We start from the raw sequence: 20,025 nt of genomic DNA on the forward strand, positions 1-20,025 counted from the left end.
TAGAAAGTGGCAGGAGCAGGAAAGCACCTCAAAGACCAAAGCTGCAAACTACATCTTTGATTTGATTTGGACTCTTGTCAGTGCAGTGGAAGGGTTTCAATAAAACCCCAAATCATTGCACGCTGGTAAAATGCACATAAAGGGATGATTCATTTTCACGCACATTTGAACAGAAAAGGACTGAAAGCAGTCTCGAGTCCACGGACCACAATGCAAGACCCCTGCAAGACAGAGGTGTGACAAAGCCACAATGAAGACCATTACCTTTACTGTTGCATTTTCTTTATTTAAAGTGAGCAGAGGCTGAGAAGGAGGCAGAAAATGAAACAAAGTGATTCAGAGATCAGATGCAGAAATTGTCAGCGGCAGGCACAACTTATCACAGTGCTAATTTTAGTAATAGTAGAGAAATGCTATTTCTCAGTTCTTACTTGCCGTTTTATTTGCACCATATGACACCTTTATCACAGATCAGAAGTGAGCGAACACGGTCTAAAAGTGCAGATTAGAGTTTGTGATGATAATACAAAATACTAAGAGAGAAAAGTGAAATTGCTGTAATGTTGCCCATATTTTCTACTTAAGACCAGAAGTTATAATTAACTCTTTTCCACATCTGACATGACCTGAGAGCAGATTTAAACAGAATAACAGAATCTGGATCCAGTTACTCGTTGGCACCTGTATTGGGAAGTAGAGAGAAAATATAATCAATCACTTTGAATGTTAAAATTTCTTTCAGTCAGTCTATGTGTAAGTTCACCTACCACAGTTATATAAGACATTTATCTTATGAAGATCTAGAATACTGGGTCCATCTCTCTGGCCAATGGGAATGTAAGGATCAGGTTTGGGGATGATTGTTGGTCCACCGTCTTCAGAGAAGGCATATCTGGATGAAAGAGAGAAGAATACGGTGTTGTGATGCCAAAGCAACACAAGGAAAAGCTATAATTATGTTGCATCAAAGAGCAGCTCACCTTCCATAATGCATGACAGAGCCATAGTCGTACGGACTATTGAGATTGTTTGTCACCTGTTTCCTGAAGTTGTGCATTTGGTCTGTCAAAACATAAAAGTCAAAAGACATAAAACTCTTTTGGTGAGAAAAGGACTGACTGGTTAAAGAAAATGCTTTCAGTGACATAACGTTGGGAGGTGATCATTCATCCTCACCTGGCAAGATGTTTTTCCATACGATTGAGACGTAGTGGTCTCGGTCTGAGCGAGACTGCTCGTGCACGAAGCCAAGGGCGTGCATTAACTCGTGGGCAGCCACTCCTGACCACATGCACCCGGGGGTCTGCAGTGACAGGGTCTGGCTTCCTCCAGTCTGCCCCAGAAACGACCAGCAGCTTAAGGTGCAGAACAGAAATGATGTGTCACCATCACAACGCAGAATCACACCTCAGATACCAGACGCACAAATTCAAGACATGTGAAAGCCACGTGTCGGGGCCGTGCTCACCCATATCTAGGCTGAATATCAAGGAAGTTGCCTTCATGAGTGCGTGGAACAAACTTAATACACGTTTCAGTGGAAATGTCTTGCATCCCATTCTCGATGGTGATTCTGTCCATGTCATCTACCGTAAAAAAAAAAGGAGCAAAGTTAACGAGAATGATTTGAACTCTCAGCACCTCCCACCTCTTTAAAGCTGTGGCTTCTTACCATATAGCGGAGAGAGGATGTAGGGTACATAAACAAATCCATCAATGGATTTAGGCCACAGACAGGCATTGCCAGGGCAGGTTATGGCACTCCGTATATATGAGCTGGCAATATCTCCCTCTCTGAATGACAGTCCTCGGGGGACTCGCAACCCTGATGAGAACAAAACATTTAATTGGGCCAAAGTTATACTAAAAAACATGAATCATTATATAATTTACTGCTAACTTACTGCCGTTGACGATCAGGATTTGATCCATTGCGTTCATTTCATCACGCTCTATGAGTTCATCTGAACACAAACACAAAGACAGATTTAAGAGTCTTCATCTGTAAAGTATTATTTACATGCACGTAGAAGTAACTTAAGCCCACCTGAGTATTTCCTTTTCAACCTCGGCTTCACCTCGTGCACTTCAGTAGAATTCTGCAATACAAAGGTGAATTACAATTACAAGTTGCAAAGCATGACAAGAGTAAAAAGGGGCATTTGCTGTGAAATACTTTCTCTTGGTACTGACCTTAAGAGGTAGCGTGTACGCCTGGGTCAGCAAGCCAAACAAGATACCCAGAAGGATCGTGGTCGAACGCATTGTTGTGTTTCAGACTGGTACACCAGGTTCAGTCTGCAGTCTTCCAATGCAGGCGCTAAATGAAGTCCTCCCCTCCACTGAATCTATATACCCACTTCTCCTCCAGTGCTCTGTACTGATTGGATGCATGTCCTATGGTGAAGCACGATTAAGACCCCTCATCATCCACTGTATGTAATTTACTCAAGTCCCCTGCTGATCCGTAACAGGTGGTCCTGATGCTGACCTTCACTTGTGCCCTGTACTTACTGTAGCACATGTTAAGATTCAGCACTTTCAGAAATGAGACACTTAAAGGTGTTTTGCTGTTGGACGTGCTACAACTCAGCAGTTGCGACCAGGGGAATAACCGTCCACCCAGTCCAACAGACAGGCAATTTGTGTCTGACTGTACTGGCAGCCAGTGATTTTGTGATAAACTATCAGCTGATAACTGTCTTGACAACGATCATTTGGTCACACAGGTAAGTATATAAAAACAAAACCTTATCCTTCTCCAAATATTATTTCCATTTCTATCAAGGGGCCAATTTGAAGGGCATGGACTGAGAAAGGAATCCCATGTGTTGGCAGTTGCCTCCGTGGATACTGCACGAACATTAGTACTCTAAAATTTCTGTATCTGAGCTAAGGGTGCATGGTTTCAAGTATGGATACATTCAAGTTTTGTCATACCACAAACTGGTTCTTAATCCAGGTAAGTGTTTTCTTCAGTCTTCTTCTGATTGAAACATCCTTAAAATCTTGTAGTTATCTGTTATAACATGACCCATTCTTTAATTCTTCAATAACCTTATTTTACTGTCGCATTATGTGTGCAAGCATGCATGCAAGTAGGATTACATGTTCTTCAAATTCAAGTCATCTCCTCATCCTGTATATGTTGGGTGGGTAAGGACACTTGGACAACTATTTCAGACCAAACTGTTCAGTGTTTTTTCTCTCTTTATTGTTGTAAAAGTTTACAGCTGGGCTCACTTTCCTTCTCAACACCAGCTTCATGATCTTGTTTAAAACACACAGGATTCAGATGCACACAGAGAAAATGCTGATAGAAAGCTTGAATCAATCTTTATTGAAACTGTTTCCATGATTTAACAAGCGTTTATGATATTAGCTTTCAGTACATTCCTGTCTCATCTCAATTCGGTTTGGTTAGTAGTCATCCACGTCACCTGTGGAGAGAGACAGAGAGGAATCAGACATTTGACAATGAGATGTTCACTCGCTCTGAAAACATGGAGGTTAGTTCAGGATGTTTGGTACCAACCACACTTATAAAGCTTGTTGATTTTCAGCTTGTCGATGTGGCTCAGAAACATTGTCTGGCCCAGTCTTATGTTCTTGCTGTTCTTAGGAACGATGGTTGGCTCCCCATCCTGAGAGTAGGCATACCTAAAGATATGCACATTATATGCTGCATTATAATACATGAACCACAGAAGAATATATTGGGTGATCCCACATCAAATTATTACTTACATCCCAAAGTGCATGATTGAGCCGTAGTCGTATGGCAGTTCCAGATTGTCTGTCTTGAATTTCTCAAAGTTCCTCAACCGATCTGTTGGAAATTACTTTATAGTTAATGTTTGTGAGTATTCATTTTGATTTTTGCATTTTTTCTATATACTGCAAATCACTGTAAATCTTTGGTATATAAACAGTTAACTCTACATATTACTTTTATTTACAGTTTGTGGAGCTCTCATTCCCCCAATGCCACCACCCTTCCCGCCCCTTTGAATTACCCCTCCAAATGTTTGACCACAAGACGGTGACATAGTTGTCCCGGTCGAAGCGGGACTGCTCGTGCACAAAGCCCAGGGCATGCATGAACTCATGGGAAATCACTCCAACCCGGACGCAGTCAGGGCTCTGGAGAGACACGGTCTGTCTTCCACCACGCGCGCCAAGGTAGGACCAACACCTGGATTATTGATAATTGAAGGTTTATCCATTTCAGTTCAACTCACATATCTCAAAAGAACTGCTGCTACTTAACTCTGCATTTCACTTCTCTTCCAGACAGAAAAAACATTTTGCCCAAGGAGTAATCAAACTTTCCAAGCAAAGGCTCTCACCCAGACTTTGGCTGGATGTCGATGTAGTCTCGCTGGTGAGTCCGAGGAACAAACCGCACGCAGGTACCTTTCTCTACGTTTTCCATCGCTTTCTTTATCAGCTTTGTCTCCATTTCAGCTGTTCATTTAAATGTTTAGAAAGAGCGGACGAGGAACAGACAATTTATAAATCATCGAATACAAAGTTGGTCAATTTCTAAAATGTAGTAGACTGTAATGCATTGCATTTATTTACACGTAAAGAAGTAAAATAACGTACTGTAATCAGGTGAGAGCTTATATGCAACATAGACGTGTCCATCCACTGACTTAGCCCAGAGGCAGCTACGAGCAAAGCAGACTTTGGAGCGCCTTCCAGAAGAAACAGCAATGTCTCCCTCTCTCAGACTGGTAGTGCCGTCTATGATTCGGGAAGCTGTGACAAAAATAAGAGAAAATTAAATCATTTTAGAAAAACAGGAGCTCATATGTTACATTAAGTTATGTACATTGAAAAAAATTCAATTAAATTGTGTGCATCTTACTGTGGAACTCGTTGGCTTTAATGATTTCATCCATTGCTGTCCCATCACCGTGCTCTTCACGTTCTGAAAAAATAAGAGTTTTTAGTCATTATGTGCATTTTTACAGCTGTCACACTTACATTGAAGTTTAGATCAAATCCAAATTGTAAGCACCTTTATAGCCTATGGGGCCCCATTTTGGACTGAAGAAAAATTTCTGCAAAACAAGACAGACAAAGTTATTGGCAATTCTGTTGCAGTCCTTGAATTTGTTAAAATCCCACTCCAATCCCATGCATATTTACCTGAGCTTGTATGGCAGAGAGACAGGTGGAAACCACGCACAAGAGGATAATCCGCTCCATCTTTGCCAGTCAGATAGGTCTTCAGTGTTGCCATTTTACCTGTACTAACACCTAGCTTTATAGGTGTCCCCAAACACTGTCCTGAGATAATACCCATGATTATCTCTGGTAAATTACAGGGTTACTGTTATTTGTTTGTGAGTGAGTTTAATCCCCAAATTAGTTTGATTCTTTCATAAACAACAACTCCAACAGCAGGATAATGTAAGGTCCAACAGTGGGTAATAACAGCTCCACTTCAATGACTAGCTTTAAATTAAAAGGTTTAATGTTTGGCACAGGTTCAGGGCAATTTTTGGCTTTAGATGTCTCATACATTTACCAGGAGTGCTGTTTTCTCTCTACTGAAGCTAAGCTTACCAAGAGTTGACATGCTAAATTACGCTGCTAATTTCTGCTGATGTGTAACTCGGTGTGTTAATGATATATTCTTAGCCTCGATACATTGTGAAAGAAAAAAAAAAATTACCGCCCGAACAGGGACTTGAACCCTGGACCCTCAGATTAAAAGTCTGATGCTCTACCGACTGAGCTATCCGGGCTCTGACCAACTCACAGGAAGTACTTCTTATGACTGTCACCAAGAGAGCAATCCGAACCGACCTCGAGTCTTGTTTCCAACAGTTTAACAATTCCTGAAAAGTAACCCCTAATTTAGAAAAACAAGATATCATGACCATACTTTATGACCGTATATTTCTAACACAACACGAAAAATCCACGGTACGGTCCACGGTTCAACTTGTGTTACCCGTGCTAGCTAACTGTTACCATTAGCTAAAATTGCAAGGTTTCACGTTGGTGGCTAACTTCCAGCAAAGTGCGTTAATACTAAAATTACGCATTGTCAAGGGGAATTGCCATTAATGTAAAGAAACTGCTATGGAAGCTCGCCAACATCACAATTGTTAACTCTTTGTGTGACAATACTAAGCTAAGTGTGTTAGTGTTGTAATACCGCTTGTTTAACTGCAGCGACCGATCAGAGAGCCGCAAGATGCCAGCAACAAGATGCCAACGCTCACAAACTGGAGGGGTCCGGCAGAAAAGACTGCGAGCTGAGGAAGAGCTCGTCCAATGTGTTTCTCGTATCTATTGCGTTGACTTGCTTTGGAATAAACTGTGAAAAACATAAAGTTTTGACTCAATCCGTGTTATCAGGGTCATGTCTATGCCCCTCCCTTAAATCACTCTACCTGAAACACTTTGACCAGTGAATGAACAGCATCAGCATGGCATCTTTTTACTCAACAAGTGGCTCAATGGTACTACAAACACCTGAACCAAATCAATCCTTTATTTTTTAGTCAAGTGAGATTTAAATATGAGACACTCGCTCCAGTGCCTCTCACTGGTAATGTCCAACGTGCAGACCAAACACAACGACGCAGGCACCTCTCAAACGTAGGCCTGCCTCTGTCACAGCAGACATTTTGACTTATGTATTGGACCCCTTTGCTGAAAAGCTACAATATTTCATCCTTAAGGGAAGGGATCCCAAAGCCCACTCTTTTTATATGATTAACCTGAGTTGCTCTTAGTGTCCACACCTGTTACCCAACAGCTTTCAGCCCTGCTTAAGTTTGGTCAATCAATATACACAATTATACTGTTCTTACTTTGCTCACTTCATGTTTGAATATCGAGACCTGTTCTCACTTGCAGTGCCAGAAAAACTGAGCAGAGTACAGATCTGATGATGGACAAAAGTGGAGTTGTTGATCTGTTGCAGCAACTGGGTGAACTGCTGCAAGAGGAAAGTCATCTGTCTGAATAACTGAGTGATCAAACCTCTGCAGGCAGGTCAGGTGCTGTGCTTTGTGCATAAGATAGATAGGATGCCTTTTCATGAATCAAAGTTGATTTCACTGTATCTTTATTATCTTTCAGAAATCAAAGGAAGAGGACAGGAGGGAGTTTGTCAAACAAGGTGAGGAGGCTCACTGCTGAATTTCTGAAGGTGAAAAAAGGCCAAGGCTCATAGTATGGCAGGTAAGGGAGGTGTGGGGGTTTCTACATACTGGTAAAGCACAAAGTTTGTCATTTTCAGCACAAGCTTTGATCCGTGCACTAACCAGCAAATCAAAGCGAAATCAGAGCATCCCATGTGAATCAAAACTGATATGTTTGTCATGTAGACTGGCACATTTTTTCTCATTTTAAACTTTATTTGATAGGTATAATCAATTGTGTATAGAATTTGTTGCACCAAATAAAGTGTCTGATTTGATCTTGTCTCAGAACCACTTGTGCCTAATAGTCCAGCAGGATAGCGCTGCGGACTGCCCTGAGGGGGAACCTGCAGTACTAAGCAGATTTACTCAAGTACTGTGATTACACACAATTTTCATAGCGGCAGTCAGTCCATCCACCAATTCACCAAGTGTAATGGTAGTTTACTTGAGCGTTTCAGTTTTTTTTTTCCTCTACTCCACCTGATTTCAGAGGGAAATATTGTACTTTTTATGTAAACATTGTGATGTGACTGTTGTAGTATTGGACACATACTTAAACACTGCATGATTTTTATTTTGCCTGCAGCATTCCTATTTTTTCCTTGTTGGTTAAATATTAATGAGTGAAGTGTTTTGGAGCATGTTTGAGACAAATCTTGATTCAGGGTTTCTGTTCACTATGTCTGGTCCCATGATATTTATTTATTTATTTATTTATTTATTTATTTATTTATTTATTTATTTATTTATTTTAAGGTCGATAAATACAACCATACAGATCTGTACATGTATATACATATAAATAGAAACTGACTCATGTATAAACTTGACACACAGAGCATTTATTCAAATTGGAAAGTTCAAATTAAAAATCCATTAAAAGGAAAATGGGAGATTGAAAAGGATTACATTTAATCTATGATATTGACTGAAGTTAAAGAAGACAGCTAAATATTTCTCTACCAGACATAGAAAAGTTAAACTAACTCGGCTTTTTTTTTTTACGTGTACTCTTGATATTTCTCTCTCTTTGGACTCTTGAAATGTGCAGTTTTTGAGTATTATTACACAAAGACAGTGTACTTGTGGAACGTGTGCTTCTTGCGTAAATTTGCCGTGAACGCTTTTTCAGTTAAGCGTTATTGGTGCTGTCGGGCTTCCGTAGATAGAACCGGAAGAGGCACAATTAGTGTAACGTTAGCCCAGCTTTTGAGTCATCCATTTATGGTAAGTTATTTGCTATTTGTAACTTATTCAGTTGTGACTTATTAGTTATAATACACTTAAAGACCTATTAGAAAAGCTGGACAACGCAGTCTTTTATGGCCACTATTAGTCACCACCAGCCACACGTGTCGTTCAAGGAGCACATAACGCCAGTAATGTTACATCAGCGAAGATAACGCTTTTAAAATAGAGTAAAATGAACTTGTACGCTGTTGCCGGGTCATGACACTAGTGTTGTCTTGTCCGACAGAAAAGAGAGAGTGACTAAGTTGCTAACAACACACTAGTGTAGTTAATTATTGTGGATATGTCGGGACGAAGGCTATTATTTTGGATAACTCCAATCAAAACTTACAGTATGTTTCTCTGTCTCTACTGTCTGAGCAGATCATGAGGTGAAAACACAACAACGACAATGACGACTTGCGCCGATCACCGCTCCATCTTTGACTTGTGCCCAAATGATGACGCTTTGATTGGGCTGAGGGAAGTGAAGCCCGTCCTGGAGCAGGCTGCCAACACTGACCCAGCCCCGGACGGTATGTGGGAACCATAGCTGTAGTTTCTGCAGTAAAGACAATGCTTAGTCTGTCTGATTGAAACATGTCCTTGTATTTCCTTCTGTTTAGAGCTAGAAGAGAAATCACCAGAGGATGACAGACAGCGGGAGTCCAGCCTGGTCAGAGAGGTGTCAGACAAGATGGTCTGCTCAGCCTGCAGGTGCCCCTTTAACAGCCGCGAGGAACAGGTGAGAGCACACCTTGAAACACTGCTCTGTTCATTTAAAACACACAATAAAAGGGCTGCTGATTGTATTGAAGCCTGGAAATGAGGGGTATTCAGTTGGTTTCAATCTGTACCCTCACCACTAGATGCTACTAAATATTACACACCTGTCCTTTAAATTTCAGACGGAGCACTACAAGCTCGACTGGCATCGGTTCAACTTGAGGCAAAAGATGTTGGGAATGCCACCAGTCACAGCTGAGGAGTTTGAGAGGAAGACTGGAGCTGGTGAGGAATCCGAAGTCCTACACATCTCTCTGGGACTTAAATGGGAAAGCAGCGATGGGTTGTCGAAATGGTTGCAACAGTTGATTGATTTTCAGTTATTGATTTACAGGAGACATGTCAAGTATCTCAGGCTCCGAGTCTGATTCAGAGGAAGAAGATTCGGACAGTGACGGTTGGGGAAAGAGCAACAACGTCACTGGCACAGATAATGAGAACTCAGCTGAAACCAGGTTAATTATTGGCCGGCCCTCCAGCAAGCTCTTTTTCCAGAACTCAGCAGGACAGTATCTATCAGTCTACCGCTGCATTCTGCAGGGCAAGGTGAGGCTCAGCACAGAGCAGGACAGCGTGTGGTCTGTACGTTAACAGACCTTTCATTTTTTCAATTCTAATTTCATGTTCTGTTCCTGTAATATGTCAGTCAGATGATGAGCCAGCAGGATCCTCCCTGAAAGCCATAAGTAAGAAGACTGTGTGGGTCATTATCATGACCGGTGGAGGCCACTTTGCTGGCGCTGTATTCCAAGGGTGGGTGGACAGGTTTCTGTTGTTTGTTTTTTTAGCACCTTAGATTACACATTACGGGTTGGATTGTAATTGTAAAAGGACAGCCGGCTCAGTAACGTGTAAGCATCAGCCCAACACAGTGTATTTGTTTTACAGAAAAGAAGTCCTTCAGCACAAGACTTTCCACCGGTACACAGTGCGAGCGAAGAGAGGCACCGCTCAAGGACTCAGAGACTCTCAGAACCGGAGTCACACGCCCAAGTCTGCAGGAGCTGCTCTGAGGCGACACAATGAGGCAGCGCTAGTCAAGGTGAGATTTATCATTCGTTTAACATCATGCTAGCCATGAGGTTTTCTATTTTATTCACAGAGGACAAAAAAATTAAGATACTCTTGAAGGCTGATGTTCTCGTACACGGCGAATGATGATTCATGTGATCGTCATTAGTCATGTGATCATGATGATTTTCCAAAGGTTCTGGCACATCAGAAAACAACTAAAAATGGACTGCAACAATTGTCTTGTTAAACACATGCTGCTCATTTTATTATTGTATAAAGATTTAATTAAACAGTTTCATCAATGAATGTAGTTCTTAAGTTAGAAAGCGCATCATGTAAAATGCTGTGAAGTCATTCTTGTAGTCCACTCTTTGTAGGAGTTGCTGTTTTTTCTACACTTCAGTTATAAGGTGAGCACCAAGTTTTTCATGTGCGTACCCTAACCCATGTATAATCTTTTTTTCCCAGGACATTCAGGATCTCCTGGTAAGCTGGGCTGAACACTTGAAGGAGGCCTCTGCAATATTTGTACGAGCCCCTAGCTACAATAAAACCATCTTTTTTGGTGGTCGTGCAGCTCCGCTTGACAAAAAAGATCCCAGGATCTGCACACTACCATTTGCCACACGCAGGGCAACCTTTCGAGAGGTGCAGAGGGTACATGAGGTGCTTTCCACCGTCCATGTTTATGGTAAGCAGAATTATATCCTTGGAATAATGACATGTTATCTGCTCATTGTCGTCCAGCCAAGGTATAATCAATACTGTGTGCAAAATATCTTGATTTAGGGAAAGACACAGACATGTCTGCAGTCTTCAGTCCATCTAAGAAGGCATGGAAGAAATCTGTCAAATCTACAGCACAAATAAATACAGATGAAGAGAAAGGTAAGCCTACCAGGTCGACGTGTACCCTCTGAGTTTACAAGCTTTTGAACTCTCTGAATTTTAATGCTGTGTCAACACTGTTAATTTACTGTGAAATGTGGTGTTACAGTACTTTTTCTTTATTTTTTACATCAGCAGAAGAAAATCATGATCACTCAGATACAGAAGAGAGTGGAGAGATCCAGCTGGAGATGGTGGAGCTGACAATAGGAACTCTGGACCTCAGGGAGAATGAAACCTGTCCCTCCAGGCACAGGAGAAGGAGGAGGAGAAGGAAGGAGGAAACCAAAATACAAAATGAGGGTAAGCCCGGTCCTGTGTGTCATCAGTAGGAGGCTGTAGCTACATTATAGAAATCCAAGGAATGCTCATTTATCACACAAAAGTTCTCCGAGGTTTCTGAAATTTCATATCCATGTGTGACAGAATTGAGTAACACAGTAGCAGACAGTCAAGAGGAGGAGGTGCCAGAGGCGACACCAGCAGGAGACACCCCTCAAGAAACACAGTCCAAGAAGAGGAAGAGGAAAGCACAGAGTAAGAAACAACTGGAAGGTGAGTAAAAGCATGTTTTTCACTGTGTTCATTATCTTGCACCTGTTTGTAATATATAATGTTCAAGATACTTATTATTGAGCTTTCCTTGTCCCGTCTCTTTTAGAAACTGTTGATGAGTCCTGGGAGTATGGCCTGAGGGATGCCCTGTTTACAGCCTGTAAGGTTGGGGATGTGGACGCTGTACGCAGTCTGCTCCAGCTTCCTGGAGAAACGGCAGAGAGTCAAGAGCGGCCGAAGAGCGACCCTCCTGATGTCCAAAGTCCTCTAACTCTCCTTAACAAGCCCATAGACTCGTCTGGGTTCACTTTGCTGCACGTTGCCTCGGCAGCTGCACAAAAGGCCGTGGTCAGGCTGCTCCTGGATGCAGGAGCGGACCCAGCCTGCAGGTATGAGAAATAATGTAAGTGTAGTAAATGTAAAATTTCAGTGGGAAAAGTTGCAGCAGACTCAGGACTCTTCTGCAATACTCTTTTACAGGGATAACAAAGGGCAGACCCCGTATATCGTGGCCCCTGACAAAGACACAAGGAACGTCTTTCGTAAATATATGGGTGAGAATCCTGATAAATACGACTACACCAGGGCGCAGGTATGAGTTGTACAGTCCAACCTTTGACATGTATCCCATTAAATAGAAGCAGAACATTGACATATAAATTCATTTCATTTTTTACACTGCCGTAACTCAAGGTCCCCGGACCACTGACGGCAGAGATTGAGTCCAAACAGCTGGAGAAGAAAAAGGCTCAAAAGGTGTTGAGAAAACAGCGAGAAAAAGAGCAGAAGGAAGAAAAGAGGAAGCAAGAGCTGGAGGCAGAGGAAAAGAAGAGGTTTGCATCTCTGACTGACCGTGAAAAGGTGAGCCAGCATGTATTTAATCTTTGATATTGGAAGTTATTTAAGAAAAAAAAAAAATCTTGAAAATGATAATTGTTTCCTTTTTTTGATTTCTAGAGAGCTCTGGCAGCAGAGAGGAGGTTAGCAGAGCAAGTGGCTGCAAAAGGAGTCAGCCTCTCCAATGTCAAGTAAGTCCCCTGAAGAGCCTGACTCTCAGTTCTAATATGCACTCGTTAAGCATGGCTGGAAATGTTTTTTGTTTTTTTTTTCCAACTAAAAAATAGTTTTGGGGGGGTTGTTTTTGTCACCAGGCGGTGCTGGTTGTGTGGAGAGTCTCTGCTGGGCAAGATCCCATTTCAGTACCTGGAGTATTCGTTCTGCACCCCTCGCTGTGTCCAAGCACATCGAAAAGCCAACGCTCCTCCAGGCAAGACCTAAAGAACATCATAGATGGATGGAAGCTACCTCATTAAAAGTGATTTTTTTTGCAGCCTTGTTAGAGTCCGATGTGGTAGTTTATTCCCGAATTTCCCCTCTGGGGGATCAATAAATGATTATCCTATTGTCAAATCTACACTTCAAATATGATTTTATCATGGCAGATGATTGATGATCAACCTGGTGCATAGACTGAAAAACATAATGTAATAAACTGATAATTTATTTACAGTATCTGCAGTAATGGAAAAGGTAAAAAAAAAGCAAATGCAATAAAAAAACTTTAATACTGTTTGTATGTCATTGTCATTATTTCCACGTCAGTAAATGAACCTTAAAGGGACAGTTCACCCCAAAATCAAGAAGGCCTGTAGTGCCATCTATCCATAAATTGTTTTGCTGTGAGCTGCAGAGTTCAGGAGATATTGGCTGCAGTGATTTCTGCCTTCTCTCAAATATAACGGAACTAGATGGCACTCAGCTCGTGTTGACCCGCTCGCTAAAGATCATCCAAAGACCGTGTTGTCAGCAGTTTCATGTAGGAACTATCACTAACACTGCTCAGAGGGAAGTTTGCATCTACTCCCCGAACCCGAGTGTGACGCTGCTGGTTCGTGGAGATAAGTTAAAAGCTAACAGACAGTAACTGGATCGTGATTTCTGGAAAGAGACACTGTTGTATTTTTTTGGCATTCAAGAAAATGAAGTCATCTCTGCAGCCGATATCTCCAGAACTCTGCAGCTCACCCCAAAACAGTGTAGATGGATAAACAGCACCACAGGTAAGAGGGGGGAAATATTTTTGATTTTGAAGTGAACTGTCCCTTTGAAGACAAAATGGCCATCGGATCACTGTTTGACAGAAGCAGCTGTGTCAAAGGATAAAGCAGATGACATTGGATAAAGAATTTGCTAAAAATGAAACACTGAAATCTGAAGTGATTAAGAATAATGATGCCACAGAGATGATGCGGAACAAAGCATTTCCTCGTGTCAGCTGAATTGTTCGGAGGACTACATCGCTCAAGTGATTTCTTGTGCTTTGAACAGATATGTGAGGATGTAGTATTCCTTCAGTTGAAGGTTGAACATTTTGTGCGACAAAACTCAGCACGCCCTGTCAAGACTTTCCAGCGGTGGCGTTGAGCAGAGGCCGGTCCATGAAGAGAACCCGTAGGTGTGCTGGGGCCCCCTCCAGCTCCAGCACTGTGATGTTATTGGGCTGGGTGGTGCTGAGCAGGGGTCCAGGGATGTAAAGAGTCTGCTGAGGGCCCCTGGCTGGCCAGTACCGTCCCAGATTCACACCATTAATCCAAACCTGGCCCTGATAAAAAGATGACAACATAAGAAAGGATACAGTCATTTTGATCCTTGTACTGTGCCGTAAACCCTCATAGAAATGAAGTGTGTCGGTGCCAAAATGTCCCCAAAAGTTAATCAGCATTACCTTCTTCCATTCATTGAGCTTGAGAAAGGTGTCCCAAGCCAGGCCGTTGGGCTGTAAGGTCCCCATGTAGAAGACCGGCCCAACTGAAGGTTCCTTCAGAGGGGCAGGAGAGGCCTTCTGACTGTCTGAATGAGGCCACCCACCAGCGATGGCTCCATCAATGTCCAAAGGGTAGATCTTCCAGTCAGTCAGCATATCTTTGCCCAGAAACAGGTTGCTCAAGAGACCCTGCAGTACAAATACTGGTTAGCAGCTAATACTTGTGCTTTGTGAGTGCAGGTTTTACTCAGTAGCCATCAAACAAGTCTTCAGTTTTCAGAATCATTTTAAAGTTTTAGTCTTTGTGGTTTGTTCCCCTCCTTCACAGAAACTGTCCCCGGTACCACGGCTGCATCAGCTATGTTCTGTTTGGTGCCCTTCAGACACAAGACCCCATATAAGAGTCCACAATTATTACTGGAGGAGCACTTGTACAGATCGGTTAGTTTATCCATGGCCAGTCCACCAGAGTTCGAGCACTCTGGGGTCTAATCTCTACATCAGCACATCTACAGAAGGGTGCATACAAAGCATTTTGTTTGTGAGTGATTGTTATTGTGATAGTGATTATTTATTGTATGACCAGATTGATTACATTGTCTCCATGTCTATTTCAAGGGAATGTTCTGCATGTGTTCCATCGTCTGTTATGATTGATGTTGTTCAGTCACTTCTGGAGTTCTGCCCGATCATCTGGTCAAGGGCTGCTGAAAAAAAATTTCTAAAAAAAAAAAAAAAAGCTTTGGAGCAGCCAGATAAACTCTACACTGTTATTGAGATGCATAAAAGAACATCTTGATCAACTGTGGAGGATGAATTTAAAATCCAGTCTTCTGTTATTCATGCAAACCGTCATCTGGAATAACACAGTGAACGTCTTTGTGGAAAAGAAGCAACCACTTTGTGGAAGCTCTAAGAACAGAGAAAAGTTAGCTTTATGGTCACTTATGTATTTTGTGACCTTTCAAAGTCTAGTTTAAGTCAAAGGGAGGATCATAACATCAATACTTTTCTATTTCCTTTGTTTTAATAAGGTCAAACCAAAACAAATAACGGAAAAGGTTGTTTTAGTAGTTATTATTAATGTCACACATACAGTACTGAGGTTTGTGGGAGCCCAAACAAACAGGGAAGTAAAGACAATCTCAGCAAAACAGGGGTGTTAAAGAGATGACGGTGTGTGCAGAGAAAATGTATTTAGTCTCATTGGGAGCAGACTTCGTTCTCTTGCCTTGTAGTCATTGATCTTGCTGCCAAAGTTCACTCTGCCCATGTTCTCTACGAGGATGTCCACAGTGTCCCCCTGCTGTCCAGTGATGTTCGTCACAAGCACGGTGTCTCTCTCCAACAGGCCCTGGAAAACCTGTCCACAGAGAGAGAGAGAGAGAGAGAGAGAGAAAAAAAAAGGAGTAAAAATTAAAAAAAATCTGACATAAACAAGCATGCTCGGTTTTAGCCTGTGATGTTTTCCCTTTGCCCGACCCGACAATCTGATTGGCTGGTAGACACAAAAGATCATTGTAAAGGCTCACCCCATTGACGGACACATATGCACGGTCATGAACCCCATTCAGTGGAGAGATAAGTGGCGTGGGCTGCGAGAGGTCCCTGGGCAGCGTGGTCCGATAAAGCATGTATCCATAGTACTGAACACAATAGACATGACAGGTTGCAGACACGACAGTCTAGAAGTTCTCCACGTTTCAAGAGGTTTACTGTCACTACAGCACCAGTCCCTCCCCTGTTGTTGCCTTCAGACTGACACCATACCTGTTTCATCTCTTCAAACGTCAGAGGATGCTGGGATTTCACCGGCCCCAGGGGTGAGAGGGTGTTCAACAGCTCGCTGATGTTTCCAACCTGGAAAAGTGTGTCTATTATTAAGATCTGGCTCATTATCAGACACTTCATGCGCTTTAAAACCTGAAATGGTCCTACCTTTTTCAGGTTGACAAACCCATAGGCAAACTTGGTGGTTGCTGGTGGCATGGGACCAGAGGGGACCTCTCTAAACTGTAGAGGAATGGCGATGCATTAATTATATCTCACACATATGTACAAGAGTAATCAGGACATCAGCCTTAGTGGGGGGCAGTTCGATCAGTGGTACCTGCTTAATGACGTCTCTGATGGCCAACAGCTTCTCCGTGGGGTCTCCTGCCTCAGACAGCGGGGCATCGTAATCATAACTAGTCACCACTGAGCGGAACCTCGTGTCATGATCTGCGCCTACAAAGAGATGAATTAAACCACAAGCTGAGCTTTCTAAATTGCACGTGAAGTGATCCAAAACAGAGGCTGAAAATGAAAACCGACCACTTTACCATTCCAGTAGCCAAAGTTAGTGCCTCCTTCAAACATGTACCTGAGAGGAGAGAGGGGTAGACTGCATTACTGAGCAGGAAAACGTCACCACATAGACTTTGTTTCACTGCTCAGGAGCAGCTTTATCAAAAACTGGTGATTGATGCATCCCAAAGAAAAGGCTTGCAGTGTTTTATATTTTCATTATTGTTCACAAATCCATGAAAAGACCAAAATCAACAACAACTGGACTGAGGAGTAGGATGTGAGTAGATTCCAGGTACACTGTCATGAAAATAGTCCTCATCAAACACGTTTTGCTCCTGTTTGAGTTCAGTTTGCCCAGCTGTCCTAAAAAAAATATTTTTTTTCAAAAATGAAATCTGTCACCAGCCAAATGTGTGATGAGTGTTTGGGGAGACATACATGTTGACGTTGGCCCCCATGGTTAGCATTTCTTCTAGCACTCTGCTGACCTTCTGAGCATCGACCACGGCGTGCCGATCCCCCCAGTGGTCCAACCAGCCAGTGTAGAACTCTGAGTTCACCTGTGAGACCATTTAAAACCATCACACGCTGTGTTTGATGACACAGTAATTATTCAGATTGATGGATTAACGTGAAAACTAACCAGAGGCCCTCGAGGTTCAAACCGTCTTTGCCGGTTGAAGGCTTCAGTTACGTTGTTCTCTGTGTCAGGAAGCAAACATTAGAAATGTAAACGTTCCGTACGAATGTCCTCAGAAAGTAGATCTCGCCATCTTGTTCATTATTTTCATGCACCTGTGCCAAAGTCCACCGTGGCGTATAATCCCTGCAGAGTCCCGCATGTCATCTCCCTGTCTGTGTTCCCGTCCGTGGTGAACAGGACCGTGTCCTCACCCAGAAAGAAGGTGAACAGAGTGCGCAGGTGACGCATGTAGTTGTAGTCACAAGCGTAGTAGCTTCCATATTCATTCTCCACCTGTCGTCAAAGAAGACCATTAAAACCAACAGGAAAACACTGACTAATGAAGAAAGCTTGATGCTCTACCTGCACAGTGATGATGTTGCCCCCGTTGATATACAGCCAAGGCTTCATTTTGGGGAGAAGAACAGCAAGCCAGTTGCTGACTGCCTCGATGTAATCTGGAGCAGAAGAAAATAAATCAATGCTGCGTTATTATTTAAAAAAAATTAAAAAAAAGACAAAGATACCTGTGTCAGCTGAGCGAAGTATGATGTTTGGTTTCTGGAGTAACCACGCTGGCAGTCCACCCTGGGGAGGAAGAACATCATGTTTTCTTTGAGTAAAACATCAACAAGAAATAGATATTCTATCAAATACAAGCTGTTGGAGATCATCTCTCTGATTTCTGATCTGAAGTCTGCTGGTCTGACAGTTATTCTACGTGTTGTAATAAGAGTACAGAAACATTTTACAATTAAGAAACTTTCAATCGAGGTTTCATCATTTTATGAGGAATATTTAGGTGATAAAAAAGTATAAAACAGTTAATTTCACTGCAGTGAACATTGTAATTTCATCGTGTTTCTTTATGTTGTGACGCTCTGAACCAGTTTTGCTCCCACAGCTGTTCAACACAATAACCACTCACAATAAGCAGAAGTTCAATTTCTCACCATTTCCCATTCTGCACAGATGTACGGTCCCGGACGCAGGATGACCAGGAGACCCGTCTGATTGGCCAGATCCAAAAAATGCTCCAGGTCTCGGTCCCCTGTGAAGTTGTGGACCCCCTGTACAGCTTCATGGAAGTTCCAGGGCACATATCTGTGGAGGCAGAGCGAGCCCATCACAGATGAGACAGAAGATACCAAATGACTGTAAAAGTGTATTTCAGAGAGTGATGAACTCACACTTGGATGGCGTTGAGCCCAGTCATGTACATCTTCACCAGCCGGTCCTTCCAGTAGTCCCGTGGGATTCTGGAGTAGTGAATACTGCCTGAGATGTACTGGAAAGGCTTGCCATCTTTGAGGAAACAGTTGTTTTTGTAGTCTATAGAGAATGATCTTTCTCCTGAGACCTGCGAGAGGTGGTGGGAGTTTGCATTTTATCACTCTGAAACGACTCTTTCCATTACGCACAGGATGGTATTCAGCATCTGTCTGCAGGGGGGAGTGTATTAACATTAGATTGGAGACCTTCCCGTTAATAAAAACCAAGATCATGAAAAATACGCTCCCATCTGAACCGGATAAGAAAGTTTCCAGGAACTGCAAAGCTGTGAGTGATCAGGTGACTGGTCTATAATTGAAGTTGCTGTCTTTCTTACCAAGTTTCCACCGGCAGCCAAACACGCAGCGTTCACTCCAACGAAGAGTAAGAGCCCTGCAGCCATGTCCGCGGGCTTCCTGCGAGACCCCCACCCAAACTAATACATCACTAATCTGTCCTCAGGTACTACGATGTCATGCGTGTTATTAATGCCATGCTGCATTCAGGTCGACACTACTGATCACTGGTGGATGAACACGGTCCCCTAAAGTACAGCGCCATCATGTGATTCTCACTGGGCAGCTGCAGGGTCCTAAACTCCGCCGGGTTCAGCTCAACCTTGTCCTGGCTGTATGCAAGCCCCACCCCCACAGTCTGTGTGTCCCTCCCCCTCTTACAGCAGCTCTGCTCTGCCCCATTCAAGACAATACTTTTCATTAGAAATCCAGTCCTCTTGCTGAATGTGACCACCTGAAATATACATTTATTAAGAGAATAAATATTAAAGCAATTCTTGCTGGAGACTCTGTTCAGCCCACTTTGAAATGATGAAACTTAGTTCAGTTTATTGGAGGTTTTGATCAATAGTCAGTGTATAACCTACAGTAGATGGTGGTCCGCACACCTCCAGTTTGGAGCAGCAGCAGTACTGGTTCTGCTGTAGACTGGGAGCAGCAGCAACATGTATTTTAAGCACCAAAAAGACCCACCTGAAAAAATCAAGATTAGTTTCAGTGTATGCTATATTTCAGATAAACCATAAATGACAGTACATTTCTGTCACAGCTGGTTGGAGTATCTGTACACACGGAGCAATCCAAAGTTAATCAAGATAGAAATAAATTCAAAGTAAGAAAGTGTGTAGGCTGAGGAAAATAGAACCACCATATGATCCAATGCTGTCCCAACATGCTGTCATCCTATGCATTATATAGGTTGACAACAAATCCCATTGTGTTTGGCATGGCACAGTAACAAAGCAGCCAGTTCAGGAATGGTTTGCTTTATTGGAGCTGCAGGACTCGGCTCTGTGTCTGTCCGTCTTTCCATGTTGTCTGAATGATGGTTAAAAAGTCACCATTTAATCCTAA

At 42.6% G+C, this 20,025-nt stretch overlaps 4 protein-coding genes and 1 non-coding gene across 6 annotated transcripts; 1 reads left to right on the plus strand and 4 right to left on the minus strand.

Annotated features, from left to right (window-relative positions):
• Positions 1–667: 667 nt before the first annotated feature.
• On the minus strand, positions 668–2,265 carry hce2l1 (high choriolytic enzyme 2-like 1). The gene is made up of 9 exons (XM_076747573.1): positions 2,194–2,265; positions 2,048–2,099; positions 1,905–1,964; positions 1,673–1,825; positions 1,469–1,586; positions 1,177–1,355; positions 981–1,062; positions 768–892; positions 668–681 (listed from the first exon to the last, which is right to left on the minus strand). Exons 1-9 carry the CDS (start codon positions 2,263–2,265, stop codon positions 668–670), a joined length of 855 nt encoding a protein of 284 aa, XP_076603688.1.
• Positions 2,266–3,383: 1,118 nt separating this feature from the next.
• hce2l2 (high choriolytic enzyme 2-like 2) lies at positions 3,384–5,217 on the minus strand. Its single transcript, XM_076746933.1, has 9 exons — positions 5,158–5,217; positions 5,027–5,069; positions 4,874–4,936; positions 4,609–4,764; positions 4,350–4,467; positions 4,017–4,195; positions 3,748–3,829; positions 3,536–3,660; positions 3,384–3,440 (listed from the first exon to the last, which is right to left on the minus strand). Exons 1-9 carry the CDS (start codon positions 5,215–5,217, stop codon positions 3,421–3,423), a joined length of 846 nt encoding a protein of 281 aa, XP_076603048.1. The 3' UTR covers positions 3,384–3,420.
• Positions 5,218–5,686: 469 nt separating this feature from the next.
• On the minus strand, positions 5,687–5,759 carry trnak-uuu (transfer RNA lysine (anticodon UUU)). The gene has a single exon. It is a non-coding gene; the product is annotated as a tRNA-Lys (tRNA).
• A 2,576-nt stretch (positions 5,760–8,335) lies between these two features.
• ankzf1 (ankyrin repeat and zinc finger peptidyl tRNA hydrolase 1) lies at positions 8,336–13,215 on the plus strand. Of its 2 annotated transcripts, none has more exons than XM_076747440.1 (16): positions 8,336–8,399; positions 8,787–8,938; positions 9,029–9,147; positions 9,311–9,413; positions 9,523–9,734; positions 9,835–9,941; positions 10,077–10,230; positions 10,671–10,893; positions 10,992–11,090; positions 11,226–11,393; positions 11,517–11,645; positions 11,752–12,034; positions 12,126–12,237; positions 12,339–12,506; positions 12,603–12,673; positions 12,797–13,215. In XM_076747440.1, exons 2-16 carry the CDS (start codon positions 8,815–8,817, stop codon positions 12,921–12,923), a joined length of 2,199 nt encoding a protein of 732 aa, XP_076603555.1. In that variant the 5' UTR covers positions 8,336–8,399; positions 8,787–8,814; the 3' UTR covers positions 12,924–13,215. The 2 variants fall into 2 exon arrangements, with proteins under 2 accessions (XP_076603555.1, XP_076603556.1); XM_076747441.1 differs by having other exon boundaries at positions 11,229–11,393; positions 12,797–13,067.
• glb1l (galactosidase, beta 1-like) lies at positions 13,128–19,221 on the minus strand. Its single transcript, XM_076747443.1, has 16 exons — positions 18,993–19,221; positions 18,574–18,743; positions 18,337–18,487; positions 17,911–17,971; positions 17,747–17,841; positions 17,497–17,677; positions 17,345–17,403; positions 17,140–17,261; positions 16,734–16,774; positions 16,520–16,638; positions 16,348–16,422; positions 16,180–16,269; positions 15,942–16,055; positions 15,641–15,772; positions 14,371–14,598; positions 13,128–14,247 (listed from the first exon to the last, which is right to left on the minus strand). The coding sequence occupies exons 1-16, from the start codon at positions 19,056–19,058 to the stop codon at positions 14,044–14,046; spliced, it is 1,908 nt and encodes a 635-aa protein (XP_076603558.1). The 5' UTR covers positions 19,059–19,221; the 3' UTR covers positions 13,128–14,043.
• Positions 19,222–20,025: the final 804 nt, after the last annotated feature.

The sequence above is a fragment of the Chaetodon auriga genome, chromosome 13 (genome assembly GCF_051107435.1).
Source record: "Chaetodon auriga isolate fChaAug3 chromosome 13, fChaAug3.hap1, whole genome shotgun sequence".
In the NCBI taxonomy this organism is placed as follows: domain Eukaryota; kingdom Metazoa; phylum Chordata; class Actinopteri; order Chaetodontiformes; family Chaetodontidae; genus Chaetodon; species Chaetodon auriga.

What these genes read in the sequence shown, in the direction of transcription:
- hce2l2 (XM_076746933.1), bottom strand. Translation starts at nt 5,217, where the DNA reads ATGGAGCGGATTATCCTCTTGTGCGTGGTTTCCACCTGTCTCTCTGCC. An exon ending in TCTCTGCCATACAAGCTCAG is followed by an intron (nt 5,070 to 5,157) that starts GTAAATATGCAT and finishes CTTGTTTTGCAG; the next exon opens with AAATTTTTCTTCAGTCCAAA. An exon ending in GGGCCCCATAGGCTATAAAG is followed by an intron (nt 4,937 to 5,026) that starts GTGCTTACAATT and finishes TTATTTTTTCAG; the next exon opens with AACGTGAAGAGCACGGTGAT.
- glb1l (XM_076747443.1), bottom strand. Translation starts at nt 19,058, where the DNA reads ATGGCTGCAGGGCTCTTACTCTTCGTTGGAGTGAACGCTGCGTGTTTG. An exon ending in GGGCTCAACGCCATCCAAGT is followed by an intron (nt 18,488 to 18,573) that starts GTGAGTTCATCA and finishes CTGCCTCCACAG; the next exon opens with ATATGTGCCCTGGAACTTCC. An exon ending in GCAAGATCAATGACTACAAG is followed by an intron (nt 14,599 to 15,640) that starts GCAAGAGAACGA and finishes TTTGTACTGCAG; the next exon opens with GGTCTCTTGAGCAACCTGTT.
- hce2l1 (XM_076747573.1), bottom strand. Translation starts at nt 2,265, where the DNA reads ATGCGTTCGACCACGATCCTTCTGGGTATCTTGTTTGGCTTGCTGACC. An exon ending in GTTGAAAAGGAAATACTCAG is followed by an intron (nt 1,965 to 2,047) that starts GTGGGCTTAAGT and finishes GTTTGTGTTCAG; the next exon opens with ATGAACTCATAGAGCGTGAT. An exon ending in GATATTCAGCCTAGATATGG is followed by an intron (nt 1,356 to 1,468) that starts GTGAGCACGGCC and finishes CTGCACCTTAAG; the next exon opens with CTGCTGGTCGTTTCTGGGGC.
- ankzf1 (XM_076747440.1), top strand. Translation starts at nt 8,815, where the DNA reads ATGACGACTTGCGCCGATCACCGCTCCATCTTTGACTTGTGCCCAAAT. An exon ending in GCTGGCGCTGTATTCCAAGG is followed by an intron (nt 9,942 to 10,076) that starts GTGGGTGGACAG and finishes TTTGTTTTACAG; the next exon opens with AAAAGAAGTCCTTCAGCACA. An exon ending in CTCTGACTGACCGTGAAAAG is followed by an intron (nt 12,507 to 12,602) that starts GTGAGCCAGCAT and finishes TTTGATTTCTAG; the next exon opens with AGAGCTCTGGCAGCAGAGAG.